The sequence below is a fragment of the Paramisgurnus dabryanus genome, chromosome 21, assembly GCF_030506205.2.
Source record: "Paramisgurnus dabryanus chromosome 21, PD_genome_1.1, whole genome shotgun sequence".
NCBI lineage: Eukaryota > Metazoa > Chordata > Actinopteri > Cypriniformes > Cobitidae > Paramisgurnus > Paramisgurnus dabryanus.
Genome location: NC_133357.1, coordinates 5528603 through 5544087, shown reverse-complemented (window position 1 = coordinate 5544087; position 15485 = coordinate 5528603). Strand labels below are relative to the sequence as shown.

At 34.7% G+C, this 15485-nt stretch overlaps 1 protein-coding gene across 10 annotated transcripts in view; it reads right to left on the bottom strand.

Moving 5' to 3' along the window:
* The window catches only part of map7b (microtubule-associated protein 7b), a 44279-nt gene that overhangs the window by 2639 nt on the left and 26155 nt on the right, over window positions 1–15485 (bottom strand). For 3 of the 10 annotated variants that reach the window (XM_065285188.1, XM_065285185.2, XM_073812964.1), the window contains exons 4-19: window positions 15158–15321; window positions 14813–14927; window positions 13867–13965; window positions 12297–12407; window positions 12026–12127; window positions 10177–10293; window positions 8905–9083; window positions 7885–8027; window positions 5285–5502; window positions 5044–5191; window positions 4549–4741; window positions 3982–4086; window positions 3843–3884; window positions 3707–3761; window positions 1743–1857; window positions 721–911 (exon numbers count right to left, since the gene is read on the bottom strand). In XM_065285188.1, the coding sequence (XP_065141260.1) occupies window positions 728–911; window positions 1743–1857; window positions 3707–3761; window positions 3843–3884; window positions 3982–4086; window positions 4549–4741; window positions 5044–5191; window positions 5285–5502; window positions 7885–8027; window positions 8905–9083; window positions 10177–10293; window positions 12026–12127; window positions 12297–12407; window positions 13867–13965; window positions 14813–14927; window positions 15158–15321 (2090 nt within the window). In that variant the 3' untranslated portion in view covers window positions 721–727. The remainder of the gene's footprint in view (window positions 1–720; window positions 912–1742; window positions 1858–3706; window positions 3762–3842; window positions 3885–3981; window positions 4087–4548; window positions 4742–5043; window positions 5192–5284; window positions 5503–7884; window positions 8028–8904; window positions 9084–10176; window positions 10294–12025; window positions 12128–12296; window positions 12408–13866; window positions 13966–14812; window positions 14928–15157; window positions 15322–15485) is intronic. The other 7 variants (XM_065285187.2, XM_065285190.2, XM_065285192.2 and 4 more) reach the window with 7 other exon arrangements.

Below are 15485 nucleotides of genomic sequence, written 5' to 3'. Positions count from 1 at the left end.
AGCAAATTTTTCTTGAGATTTTTTTGCTTGTTTTATGCACAAAATCACTTTAATTTTTTATTTCTTGTCTATAAACTAGACTTATTTTCTTGGGTCGTTTTGCTCATCGAGAAAAAGCATCTTAATTTAATAATTTTTAGATATTTCTACTGAAAACAAGACAAAAATACTAAGTAAAAAAGTCATTTTAAACACTAAATTCAAGAAAAATTCAAAAGAAAAATTCTTACAGATTTTTGTCCTTGTTTTATGCACAACACCACTTAAATTTGATATTTTTGGTCTGAAAACTAGACTTATTTTCTTGGGTTGTTTTGCTAATCAAGAAAATGCATCTTAATTTAAGAATTTTTAGATATTTTTACTGAAAACAGGACAAAAATACTAAGATTTTTTTTTCTTGAAAATAATTTTTTGCAGTGCAATGCATTACAAGATATACATTTTTATAAGCATGTGTGCTCTCTGGATTCGAACCCATGCCTTTTTGCATTGTGAATGTGATGCTTTACCACTGAGCTATGTTTATATAATTCATAAACATATTCATGTGACAGAGGTTTTTATTTAAAGCAACAGTGCATTTGGGATACATTTAGTTCTGAAAGCATATTGCCAGAAAAAAACTACATGAAAGCAGCTGAAAATTCCTGGTCTATTAAAATTTTCTGTATTGTTGTGATGAGGCTACAGGTCGAGCTGAGGGTCTGATGGACTCACCTGCTCTCTACTGTGCACCGTTCTCCCTGAAAGCCAAAATGGGAACCTTCCTTTCCTCATCGTTTCCCATCTCCTCCCCGTCTCCATCCTGACGGGACAATTTGGTCACTAGGGGAACCTCTATGACCTGCTCAAAGTCCTCTTTCTCTGTGACAATGCCATTTTCTCTGAGCTGGGTGGTCAGGATTGTACTGTGAAGAGGAAAGATTTCATCAAATGTAATTGAAGCATGTCTGATCAGAAAGTGCTATTGATAACTTATAAAGTCTCACATTTTTCTAAATATTCACCATCTAATTGCACTGCAAAAAATTACTTTCTTACTTAGTGTTTTTGTCTTGTTTTCAGGAAAAATATCTAACAATTCTTAAATTAAGTTGCATTTTCTTGATGAGCAAAATTTCCTAGGGAAATATAACATTTAAGCGAATTTGTGTTTAAAGCAAGCAAAAAATCTGCCAATGGAATAAGAAACATTTTCTTGATTTAAGTGTTTATGAAAAATGTAAACTTATTTCAATGAAATTTTTCTTATTCCATTGGCAGATTTATTTTTTTTTTGCTTGTTTTAGGCACTAATTTACTTAAAGTTAATATTTTATGTCTAAAAACTATAATTATTTTCCTAGGTCATTTTGCTCATCAAGAAATAGCATCTTAATTTAAGATTTTTTAGATATTTTTATTGAAAACAAGACAAAAATACTAAGATTTTTTTCTTGAATATAATTTTTTGCAGTGTGAGAAATAGAAAAAATCCCCACCACCACATCACCAACAGAGGGCAGTGGAGCTACAGATCCTCAATATATTAGTAGCAGCACATTAGACCTTTTCTACATCAAGTTTAACTTTGTAAGTAGCTTTAAAGCAACAGGAACAGATATGATGGTGGAGAAAAGACCAAACATCATAAAGGTGGTGAGGGGCGATGTTGTGACCCTGTTCAAACCAAAGCTCCATCTCAGGGTAAGAACATTACTGACATTTTTATGTTTATAATAATGATGCATCAGATTCACCTGTGACCAGACGTGGGCAGTATAGGTGTAATGAAGCTGGGACCCGTGTGTCCATTACTTTCACTGCATTCTGTCTCAGGAGCCGGAGGGCTCGACACACTCACTGAAGGACTCGCTAAGAAAGAGAGAGCAAATTAATGCAGCTTAAACACATAAACACTGCAAAAAAATGACTTTCTTACTTAGCATTTTTGTTTTGTTTTCAATATCAAAAAATTCTTAAATTAAGATGCTTTTTCTTGATGAGCAAAATGACCCAAGAAAAGTCTAGTTTTTAGACCAATAATATCAAATTTAAGTGATTTTGTGCATAAAACAAGCAAAACAAATCTGCCAATGGGGTAAGCAAAAAAATCTTGAACATTTTTCTTAAACACTAAATTCAGGAAAAATTCAAGAAAAATTTGCTTACCCCATTGGCAGATTTTTTTGTTTGTTTTATGCACAAAATCACTTATATTGATATTTTTGGTCTAAAAACTAGACTTATTTTCTTGGGTTGTTTTGCTCATCAAGAAAAAGCATCTTAATTTAAGATTTTTTTTATTTTTACTGAAAACAAGACAAACAAAACATTTTTTTTTTCTTAAAAATCATTTTTTGCAGTGTAAAGACAGAATTGTCTAACACCTTTGGCAGATTTTTTGCTTGTCTATAGCACAAATTCACTTAATTTGTATATTTTTGGTCTAAAAACTAGACTTATTTTCTTGGGTTGTTTTGCTCATCAAGAAAAAGCATCTTAATTTAAGATTTTTTTTATTTTTACTGAAAACAAGACAAAAAAAAGATTTTTTTTTCTTAAAAATCATTTTTTGCAGTGTAAAGACAGAATTGTCTAACACCTTTGGCAGATTTTTTGCTTGTCTATAGCACAAATTCACTTAATTTGTATATTTTTGGTCTAAAAACTAGACTTATTTTCTTAGGTAATTTTGCTCATCAAGAAAATAAATACTGATTTAAAAATTCTTAGATGTTTGTACTGAAAACAAGAGAAAAATACTAAGAAAGAAAGTAATTTTTTGCAGTGTAAAGACAAGAATTTCACTGCAAAAATGACTAAGTAGTATTTTTTTATGCGGTTTTAGACAAAAACCATCAAATTTAAGTGAATTACATTTATATAAATAATATAAACAATTTAAGTGCAAAAACAAGAAAAAATGTCTTACACCTTTGGCAAAATTTTTTGCTTGTCTATAGCACAAATTCACTTAATTTGTTTATTTTTGGTCTAAAAACTAGACTTATTTTCTTAGGTAATTTTGCTCATCAAGAAAATAAATACTGATATAAAAATTCTTAGATGTTTGTACTGAAAACAAGAGAAAAATCCTAAGTAAGAAAGTAATTTTTTGCAGTGTAAAGACAGAATTTCACTGCAAAAATGACTAAGTAGTATTTTTTTATGCGTTTTTAGACAAAAAACATCACATTTAAGTGAATTAAATTTATATAAATTATAAAAACAATTTAAGTGCAAAAAACAATAAAAAAATGTCTAACACCTTTGGCACATTTTTTTGCTTGTCTATAGCACAAATTCACTTAATTTGTATATTTTTGGTCTAAAAACTAGACTTATTTTCTTAGGTAATTTTGCTCATCAAGAAAATAAATACTGATATAAAAATTCTTAGATGCTTGTACTGAAAACAAGAGAAAAATCCTAAGTAAGAAAGTAATTTTTTGCGGTGTAAAGACAGAATTTCACTGCAAAAAATGACCTTAAGTAGTATTTTTTATGCGTTTTTAGACAAAAACCATCACATTTAAGTGAATTAAATTTATATAAATAATATAAACAATTTAAGTGCAACAAACAAGAAAAAAATGTCTAACACCTCCGGTAGATTTTTTGCTTGTCTATGGCACATCTAAGAATTCTTAGATGTTTGTAGTGAAAACAAGATAATAATACTAAGTAAGAAAGTCATTTTTTGCACCCATTGCAAACTCACTTGAATCTTGTGCTCCCTGTTGGCTGACATCACCATTTTTCTGAGGAGTGGTTTTCTTCAGGACAAATAAAAAGTGTTTGTGAGACAGACAGGCATCTCTATTAAGAGACAATTACAGTCAGGTATCTAATCTCACCTGATCAGAACGCCGTGTACGTTTCATAATTTCCTCAAGGCGCTGTGACACACAGCACAGAGTCAGAAAACAAATTAAGATGCTTTCTCAAAATTAATCCTTAATTACAATATCTGCTAAATGAAATGATGTGATAAACCTTCTTCCTCTCCAGTCTCTCTGCCTCTTCTTTCTGGAAGTGCTTCTCTCTCTCCAGGCGCAAGCGCTCTGCTTCCTCTCTCTGCCGGGCCTCCTCTTCCTCTTTCTGAACATCAATAACACAGATACTTACGGAGAAACTTAATGCGTCAAAACATTTATTAAGTAGGCAAAATGCACCAATTTTCAAATTGCAGATTAATTGTAATGTTTAGTTAACAACAAAAGGAAATGAGATTATTCTAGATGAATTATTATAATGAATAATATGCAGACTAATTAAATGCATTATTCATAGTCTGTGATGTGTTTTAATTTTTGGTCCGGGTGCATGTTGCGTCACATCCTGGTGGGTGTTCATTAAGAAATGTCACGTTTAAAGTAGTTCAATGTCAACATAACCTATTTACAACAATAAGATTGCACATACTCTGTGATCACATAATGCGTGTGATTAAAAGCACAGTCATTTTCGCCACTAGAGGTCGCTAAACAACAACAACAGCAACAACTTGATATTTCAATGCAAAAATCTTACATATTATGCCTTTAATGTGTGTTTGTATACCTGTTTCTGCAGTCGCTCAGCTTCCTCTTTCTCTCTCTGAGCTTTCTCCTCCTCTTCACGCTTCTTCTCCTCTTCCTGTCTCCTCTTCTCTTCTTCCTGCCGTTGTGCCTCCTCCTCTCTCTTTACTCGCTCCTCTTCCTCTCTCTTCGCTCGCTCCTCTGCCTTCCTGCGAGCTATTTCCTCCCTGCTGCGCCTGGAAATCAGTTTAACTTAATACATGACTAGTTAAAGAAAGAGATAAGTTCATATGGGTTTGGAATGTAAACACAGATGAAATTAGATTTTTGGATTAAATTATCCAAGTGTGTTGCTTCACAAAAGATACATATGTATGCATTTGGCAGACATTTTAACCCATATACAAGCTATACATTAACTCTGCATGTGTGATACCTCGAACATGTGACCTTTGCACTGCTAATGCATTTCTCTACTAACTGAGCAACCAGAAATCATGAACTAAGACTTATGACATCACTAAAATATCCAGCAAACCTTTCAGCCTCTTCTTGTTGTCTCTTCTCCTCCTCTTCTCTTTCTCGCTGCTCTCTGGCCTGTCGTCGTTTCTCAGCCAGCAGACGAGACGCTTCCTCTGGGTCTGTTGTGCCTGCCGAAGGTCGTGCTGGGGGACTTCCAGCACCTTCTACAAAGAATTATAAAGGATGTAAACAATAAAAAATGTTGGTTATATTAAGGGAATGTGTTGGTTAACATATGCTTGAGCTGTATTACTGACCTGCGGAGGGTTCAGTTTTAGGAGGGTCAGTATCCTCTTTTTTGCCTCCCTCTCCTTCTGGGGTAACTCTCGGGCTCTCCGGTGCCACTCGGTTGGGTCTAAGGTTGCCTGGTGATAAGGAGGGGTTGCTAGCAGACAGAAGCATTGATGCTGGTGGAGGTGGAGACCGAGATTTTTTAGGGTTATGGGACTTCTGAGATGGTTTAGCAGTGGAGCTCCTATAAATAAATAAAACAACAGGTGAGTGAACGGTAGTTAAAAAACCTTTATGATAATTCTGAAAAAGACAAAAATCATTTATAGCAGAATCTTTAAAGGTGCAGTGTGTAATTTTCAGAAGGATCTCTTGACAGAAATGCAAAACAATATACAAAACTAAAATATCAGGGGTATATAAAGACCTTTTTATAATGAACCGTTATGTTTTTATTACCTTAGAATGACACGTTTTTATCCCCTTACGTGGAAGTCGCTATTTTGTGCCGCCATGTTTCTACAGATGCCTTTAACGGACAAACTTTTTACTGAGTTTTCTCCGTCAATTACATGTTTTTCCAGTGGTGGCTATCGTAGCTTCTCTATGCGTTTCAAAAGCTAGGGGTGAGCAGTGGACAACTCGCAACCTTACCACTGGATTAGGGATGCTTAGCGATTAATCGCGATTAATCGTTAGCAGAATAAAAGTTTTTGTTTACATCATATATGTGTGTGAACTGTGTATAATAACTTTGTATAAATAAATGTACACACATACATATATATGTTTTAGAAATGTTTACATGTGTATATACATTTGTATATTTATGTATAATATATATTATATATAAATACTTAATATATAAAAAATTTTTCTTAAAATTATACATGAATGTGTTCATATTTATATATATACATATTTATTATACACAGTTTGCACACATGTGTGATGTAAACAAAAACTTTTATTCTGCTAACGATTAATCGCGATTAATTGTTTAGCATCCCTACACTGGATGCCACTAAAATATACACACTGCACCTTTAAACTATTGTTTCCACCATACAACTCATAGTTTATTGGTAACCATGCCTGTCAAACATTACTCGCAAGCTAAGATGTTTATTAATAACGTATACTTCAGTCTGTCCATCACACAAGGATATCATATGGCTTCAAAATACTTTTTATACTATTGTTTTTGGTGTGTCATCCTCTTTTGTTTTAAATGGAAGAAGCAGTCAGATGGGTTCGAGCAAAATGAGTGTGATTAAATGACAATTTTCACTCCTGGGCGTACTGTTCTTTAAATACAACACATTAAGTGCGTTTACATGCAAAGAATAAGTGGACAACTATCAAAAATCTGCTTATTTTAGAAACCTGTTTTACATGCAAATCAATAAAATTGCTGTACAGCATTTACATGGGATTTGGAGATTTGTCAGGTTTCTCGCAGGTTGTGATGTCACCGCCTATAGTAAATATAGGGGTGGTTTCCCATACAGGTTTTAGCCCAAACCAGAACTAGGCCTTAGTTTAATTAGGAAATTTAACTAGTTTTAACAAACATGCCTTACTTAAAACATTACTTGAGTGCATTTTAAGACAAAACAAAGGGTACTGATGTATTTTAAGATATGTCAGTGCAAGTTGTTTTCAGTTTGGACTAATATTTTAGCCTAATCCCTTAATCTGTCCTAAGCTGTGTCTCTTATCGTGTCTGCAGAACCTGTAAATGTAGCATGAGCTTTTATTTTCGCAGTTTTTCTTTAGTCTAGCGCAGACTTTTATGCGTTACTTTGCGCTTACTTCCACGTGTGACGTTTATCTTTCACACACTGAAACATGCGCACATGAACAAAACTGCGAGAAAGCCGGTTAAGATGTTTACATGCCACACAAAATCAGGGTATGATCAAAAAACTACCTGTGCTGATCGGTTTTTGCTTATGACGTTTATGGACTTTCACCAATAAAAGAAAACCATTTTAGGCATTTACATTACCCCACGTTATCAGTTTATATTAAGCATAATCAGCGTAAGCTGATGAATAGTATTCAAAATAATGACATATTTCTAATGTCTAATTAAATGATTTTTCATTAGATTAATGTGTACAGAAGGTATATCTATCTATGTATAGAGTATATGAAGAGTTTGGTTCCAAAACATTTTACAGCTGATTGCTATCAAAAAAAGTTCAGCGACAACGTCCCAAAGATGACAGTGTATTTATTATGACATAATAAGTGTTTTGATTAGTGCTATTAATGTTTATTTTTTATCAGTGTATACCACTAGTCAACTAAATGAATAAAACATGGCAAAGATGAATGTACATTTATATATTGATTCAAAAGATTTATAGCATTTTGAAAAAAAAACATCATGGCTTTATTGCAATTTGCGGAAAATGCGGAAATTTTATAATAAATAGTTGAAAATCAAATTATGGATTTGAATTTTTAATGTTATTGTAACCTAAAGATGCTATGTCAAAGTTTGTAACAGAAAATTGTGGTTTTCATCTTGTCACTTTCTTGGTATAGAAAACAAATTTTTACCCAAATTAGTCAAAATGGATTTATTGCGTTTTGGAACCAAACTCTTCATCTGTACCTGTTTGGAGATGGGTTGGTGACTCTTCTGCACTGTCCAGCGGGTGAAGGAGCTCTTTTAGGCGTGAACAGGCTCAGAGTGGAAGTGGGATATGACAAATTACTCCATGACTTTCTGACATAGTCCTTATCCTTCCGGTCAATCTGCATACAGACAGAAAATACCATCATGAGCGACACATATGCCTATTTATTTCAGTACATTTCTCCAAAGGCACTAAAAACAGAAAACGTATAATATAATGCCAAAATCCACAATGATAGATATATCACTGTAAAGCCCAATACTTCTCTCATATCAGACAGCAAAACAAACCAACAAACTCAGTGAACATCACACAAACATACAAAATGCAAGCCAGTGGCGTAGCAAGTGAATCCCGGGCCCATATGCAAAAAAAATGTACGGGCCCCCTTAAGCCAAAGCCCCCCCCCAACCTTGCCCGTTGGCACTTTTAACTGTTAACTGTGGCACGCAGGTCTGTTAACAACATATACTTTTAATAAGGCAGTCAAATATTTTTACTTTACTTTTTTACTTTAAAGGGTAGATAAACAAAATGTTTTGGGTAGTTTTTGACTAGTGACTAACTCATCCGCCTTCTTTTTTCTCTTTGAGGCCCCACTTTTATGTTTATATTTGTCCATCCTTAATGTTCATGTAGATAGCCACTATAGTAACCTCTCACACTGTGTTTTCTCTTTTTTTTAAATAATGGCGTAGTAGTCTACGGCAACCGCGGAGTGCAAAATAAATAAACGCAAACAAGAAATGACGGAGAAATTAGACATTACGAAGAAAAAAGAAATCACTACATGATATGCATACAAAATTATATTTATTGCTGCCACAAAAAAAAATTTAATTGAAAAAAAAAATTAAATTAAAAGCTGGGGGGCCCAGGGCCGGGCCCCCTATTGGCCCGGGCCCATTTGCACATGCATACCCTGCATGCCCAGACGCTACGCCACTGATGCAAGCATACAATCACAAAAACACAGATTCTTCACTTTTGCTTACCGGGATATTATGAGTGGTCTTCCTGCGATTGCATGTGTCTGAAGCAAGGTTTGCTCTAATTGGTTTCTCGAAATTAAGGCTTGTTCTCATTGGTCTCTCTGCGCTGCGTGATTGGAGGGACTTAAAGGACGTTGGGCACATTGGGTGACAGGAGGCTGAGCGAGGACAAATGGGGGTCACTGTACACCAGTCAAGTTTAACAAACCGATCAAAAAGTATTGATGGATAAAAATAATACAATATGAAAAAGAGAAGCAATAAGGGGAACGAGAGGCATGAAGAAGAGAGTGGTTAGGAAAGGGTGAATGAGCAACAGAAAAAAATTGGAAAGAGAAGAGAAAGAAAGTGTGTATTAGTGTCTACAAAGAACTAGAAAGAAATTAGGCAACATTAAACATCACTGAAGTGCTTATGAAAAGATGCTTATGAAAGCTAGGAGACTTTGATTAAAATATACACTACAAAAAAACATGAATGACCAAAATTCTGCATTATCAAACACAATTGTACTTTGTGAAATTTATCTCATAATGCAATGCACTCCAGTTGACCTTAAAGTGTGATAAATAAATCAGAAGAAATATTTTATATAAGAGATAAAACCAGATACTAGTGCATTAAACATGCAACATATTGAAGTCATGCGACGACAATATACTGTAGCATACTAGTGTTTAAAATCTTTGTTGCATGCATTGTTTTATATACTATTTTTACTAGTACACAGTATACTGTACTGTAGCATATCTGGTAAGAATGCAGTCATAAATGTACACTAATATTTAATTTTAAACATGCCATGCATGCAGGATTGTCAGTGATGAATTAGTTGCCTTTTGTAAAAAGCATTTAATCTAATTAGAATAACCAACAACTAATAACAGGAAAAACCCACAGTCAGAAACCCCATAGTGCATAGTCAGAAACAAACACACAAGCCATTTTCAGAGCTAAGCTTTGGCCCCATTTGCATGCACACCTACACGTACAAAACACATGAATTTAGGATTAAGTGGGCAGTAACCCGGCAAAGCCGTAACCGTGGTTTCAGAGAGCTCTTTCTGAAAGAGGTGTTTTGTTTTAGGAGTGGGACCTTGCCAAAACCAGCTTATACAGTTTAGCAAAACATTCACAATCTCATTTTCTAAATGTTTGTTCAGAGGAATCTTTTACATTTAGTCATTTGTAAATCTTTAGGTGCATAATAAAATGTATGTAAAGCAAAAAATGTCCCTAAAAGCATGAATTATTGAATCGTTTGTCATGTGATACCTGCATCACCAGTTAAAGACATGGCGCTGCGACTCCTGGCCAGGTATGAGTGTGTTGGTGTCTGTAGTCGACTGACCATCATATTTTCCCATTGAGTCAGAGGCATGCGACGCATACCTGAACAAACACACAATCTCTTATATATCATTCGTCAATGACTTTTAAATGAAATAACTGCAGAAGCAGCATGAACATGCAACAACTGCAACAGTCTTAGTAACATCACATGCATTCATCCCTTTAGTTGTAATGATCGTATTAATAATGATAACAAGTTATGTTATGTTTTTTTTTTGTGAGAACATTTGAATCATGCTTTATATCAAAATTTGCATTTGCAACATATTCTATCATTAATTAAAAGAGGGTTAGTTCACAGCATAGTTAGACAACATGAAACTGAAGTTACAAGGCAGTGAATATTTTATCTATATAATCCTAATGTGACACATCTAACTTTTTAGCACAGAATACTGGGTTGGGTATGTGTTTATACGCATATTTGAACTTCTCATGAAAAAATTCAGGCTAATTCACAACACGTGCATACGCACATGAATTTGATCTTATACTCGTTCTTACACTAGTCTTAAAAGTAAGTCATGAATTTTTATCTTCAAGACTGATCATACCTGTTTTAAGTATGTTAGATAGAAAGGTAGATTGGTCTAATTTAAATCGAAATAAGAAGACTGATTAGCCCTTACTAATTGCTAGTTAGTCAGAGTCATTCTTAAGACTCTTATTGTCATGTTTATGCAATCGGCCACAGATGTAATGTGTGACCACCGGCATAACAGTTATTGGTAAAAATAAGTATATGAAATGCGATAACGAAAACCTATGATACTTCACCAGAGACGCCCATCTGTATCTAAAATAAAACAGATGACAGGCCTAGATCAAGTGATTGACTTTTGGACTTCTTATTACATTTACATTACATTTACATTTGGGCATCAAGCAGACACTTTCATAAAAAAAAAGTGAGGAAGCCCACCGTGAAGGATTGTCATTAACCACATCTTCTTTTTATGTGTGTATAATAATAATAATAATATAATTTAAAATACAATCATACATATCAATCATTTATTATATACATTATAATTATAGTATTTGATTATAGCATGCGTGATTATTGCTTAAGTATGGTATAAGTTTTTTCATACATTTAGAAGAAATTTTAGTATGAACGTTTTTGTTGAATCAGGATTTGTTCGTGAAAACGTCCGTACGCACATTTCACACACAAATTTGTGCGTATGCATGCTCATTGAATGAGAACCCGTTTGTTTAGACTGATACATTTTTTTGGTTATAATTTAATGTTCCCCACACATTTGATTGAATTTGGTTTCATGTTGTCTTTAACAAAATCACCATCACCTGCTGTAGGAATACCAAAAAATGCAAGCAATACAAACAAAATGTTTGTTATTAACATCAGATAGCAGCACACCCCTTTTTATGCATGCAATAATGCACATCCAGTAATAAAAAATAAAGATTTCCCACTTATGCAAAATCAAAAAACATTTAAAACACATGCAGCAATAAACCCGACTGTAACATGCCATACTTTAAATGCTGGAAGAGAATATATAACCGAGTTGTCAGGGCTCAAGACTCAAAAATATTGGAGAGATGTTTTCAGTTCATTGAGCATATAGCTACCTCATCTCTTATTCAATATCTTCAGTTGTTATTAAATAATGCCAGTTTTGCCTCTCAAAATTTCACATCTGATGCTAAATGTTGATTCTAATATTTTTCTCTCTCTGGAGTCTGGAGCCCTGCGTGGCATATGTTAAGAAAGTTTCCCATAATTCCCATAATTAAAGTCCACCTGCTGATCTTTCCTGAGGAATCTTCTCTCTGGAGATGTGAGATTTAGACAGTGTTTTTTTAAGTAAGCAAGAGGATGACATGGACGTCTGCTTCTGTAAGGCTTGGACCAACAATACAACACGTACACATATTAATACAAAAAACACTTCACAATGAGTGAAGTAACTTAATTGTCATGTTGAATTAAAATTAATTTCCTCATTTAATTAATTAAACAAAATCAACAGCAAACTTCACATATAAACTGGTAGCAACTGGTTTGCATTTACCTCTATCTGGTGAATTCAGTAGTGTTGCTGAAGAGGAGGAAAGGCGTTTGGAAATGACCGGATCTGTGTGTTTGGACAGATTCATGGTGGACACTGACCTTCTCTCAGCATCTATAAACACACAGACACATCATTCAACTCTGGTGTGATAATAGCAGACAGCACAACCAAAGAAAACTGATAGAGAGCAGGAATAAAGGAAGAAACGTTTTCTAACAAAGTGGGTGCTGATAATTTTAAGTTAGCTACAGCTAATGTTAAAGACTAACACATGACGACCCTTTATCTGCTTTAAGGATTAGTCCATTTTCTTAAAAAAAATCCAGATAATTTACTCACCACCATGTCATTCAAAATGTTAATGTCTTTCTTTGTTCGGTGGAAAAGAAATTATGTTTTTTAAGGAAAACATTCCAGGATTTTTCTCATTTTAATGGACTTTAATGGACCCCAACACTTATTAGTTTTAATGCAGTTTAAAATTGCAGTTTCAAAAGACTCTAAACGATTCCAAACTAGGCATAAGGGTCTTATCTAGCAAAACGATTGTCATTTTTGGCAAGAAAATAAAAAAATATGCACTTTTAAACCACAACTTCTCGTCTTCCTCCGATGCCAGCGCGACCTCACATAATATGTCATCACGTGAAGAGGTCACGGATGACGTATGCGAAACTAAGCCCCAGTGTTTACAAGTGTGGAGAAAGAGGACCACTCCGACATTGTTGTATGTCGAATGATATTAATTGTGTCAGTTTATTGTTTAAAATAGTCCGCAAATGTGCGTTTCATATATTTAACGTGACCTTTCGACGTCATTACGCAATTACGCGAGGTTGCGCTGGCGTGTCACACGATCGGAGGACGACGAAAAGTTGTGGTTTTAAAGTGCATGTTTTTATTGCCAAAAATAACAATTGTTTCGCTAGATAAGACCCTTATGCCTTGTTTGGGATCGTTTAGAGTCCTTTGAAACTGCAATTTGAAACTGCATTAAAACTAATAAGTGTTGGGGTCCATTAAAGTCCATTAAAATGAGAAAAATCCTGGAATGTTTTCCTAAAAAAACATAATTTCTTCTCCACTGAACAAAGAAAGACATCAACATTTTGGTTGACATGGTGGTGAGTAAATTATCTGGATATTTTTTAAGAAAATTGACTAATCCTTTAATGGCCTTACATCTGTGTCCCAGAACAGACAGATATAATAACGGCATCTATTATGTCACATTATGTGATCTAATATCACCAATATCTACTTTATCAGACTTTAAAGGGGCCATATCATGCAAAACAGGGTTTTGCTCTTTTCAAATGAGAGTTTGATGTACTATGCAAATGTTCACAACACACAATGCTCATAACATTAACGTCCATTAATGAACTACACGTGTCGAAGGGTCAGTTTAAAATAAATCATGGGCTTGACTCTCTATACAAGTACTACAAAATAACTACAAGTCGTATCTACCATACTATTTATTAAGGACTTCCGTACAGTACATGCTATAGACTGATGCTACGAGCTCTAGCTAATGCTGCTAGTCTGCATTGAGCGTCATATTCACATTTAGAGCAAAACTGCTCTCGATGCTTTGTGTATAAAACACCCTGATAGTGTTCCAGCCCTGCTAAATCCAATGGCAAGAGACCAGAGTCATCAAAACCTGAGAGAGAAAAAGCGAGAGAGACCCAGGGGAAGGGAGGGAGAGCAGGAGATACAGAGGAATTGATGGAGAACAGAAAGGGAAGGCGAAATGAGCTTGTGGATGATTCAGCAAACATTAACAGAGATGCTGCACTGCAAAAACACATTTAACCAACATTCACAACACCACTTCTCATATGCAGTGTTGGGGAAAGTTACTTTTAAAAGTAATGCATTACAATATTAAGTTACTCCCCAAAAAAGTTAAGTTACTTTTCATGGAAAGTAATGCTGACGTTACTTTTAAGTTACTTTTGCGTTACTTTTTGGCTGAGCCCTGCCCTCTTTCAGGCCTTGCAGGTGTTTTTTATGATCGCAAAAATGTCAAGCTCTGGCCCGTTTCTGACTTAAACTGTTCCCGCTCAGACTCAAATAGTGCATAATTCTACGTTAATATGTTCAGTTTAATTCAGTACATTATTTTATTTTTAAATTGAATTAATTAACTGAAAAGTAACTCGCATTACTTTTTTTTAAAAGTAACTAAAATATTAAAGTTACATTACATTTATAAAGTAATTTAAGTTACTTTACTCGTTACTTCAGAAAAGTAATATTATTACGTCATGCACGTTACTTGTAATATGTTACACCCAACACTGCTCATATGTACTTGTGCAAACACAACTACACAACTCAAAACACACCACAACAATCACACAAAGCAGCATGCAAGTTGTACATGCAAGATGACATGAAGTAGCGTGTGCAGCACATCTAAATATTGAAATTTGTTGTATATGAGTTAAAATAATTTTGTGAACTTGTGCGAGGTTGTGTATATGCGTGCTTGTGTGCATGTTTACCACTGTTGTGTGAGGTGCTAACAGAAAGTGTTCCTCCCCAGCTCCAGCGGTTTGATTTCGGCCTGACTCTCTGACTCCTCTCATTGGTCCTCCTGATAACAGCTTCATACCGTGCCTGAAACATACACACACCACACCATTTTATATTCTTTCTGCAGTAGTTAATCTAAAGCACACGTGAGATGTCTGTCTCTACCTGTTGCTTTGTGTCTCACAAGCTAAATGTCAGTTTTAAAATGATAAACCGATGAAAACTAGCTGGGGGACGGACAAGCATTTTAGCATACTGAGAATGATAAATGTGGAGGATATTTAATGTAGGGGAAATGTTTCTGGTAAACTCACCTTCTCCTCTTCCAGTTTCTGTCGCCGTTTCTCCTCCACAGCAGCGCGCCTCCTCTCCTCTCTGATCCGCTGCTCCTCCAGCCTTTTCTTGCGCTCCTCTAGCTGTTTCTCGTAAAATTGTCGAGCCCTCTCCTCTCGCTCCTGCCACTTTGATCCTCGTACAGCTTTACACACACAACCACATTTTAAGGTTGGTCATCAGCATATTATGACTACAGCACAGTTCAGTGGAAAGCATGTAAATAAGAAAGGACAAATGGACCAAACACATCAGTGTGAGAAAGTGCAGGCCATCAGTTCGATATCCAGGGAATAATAATTAAAAAAA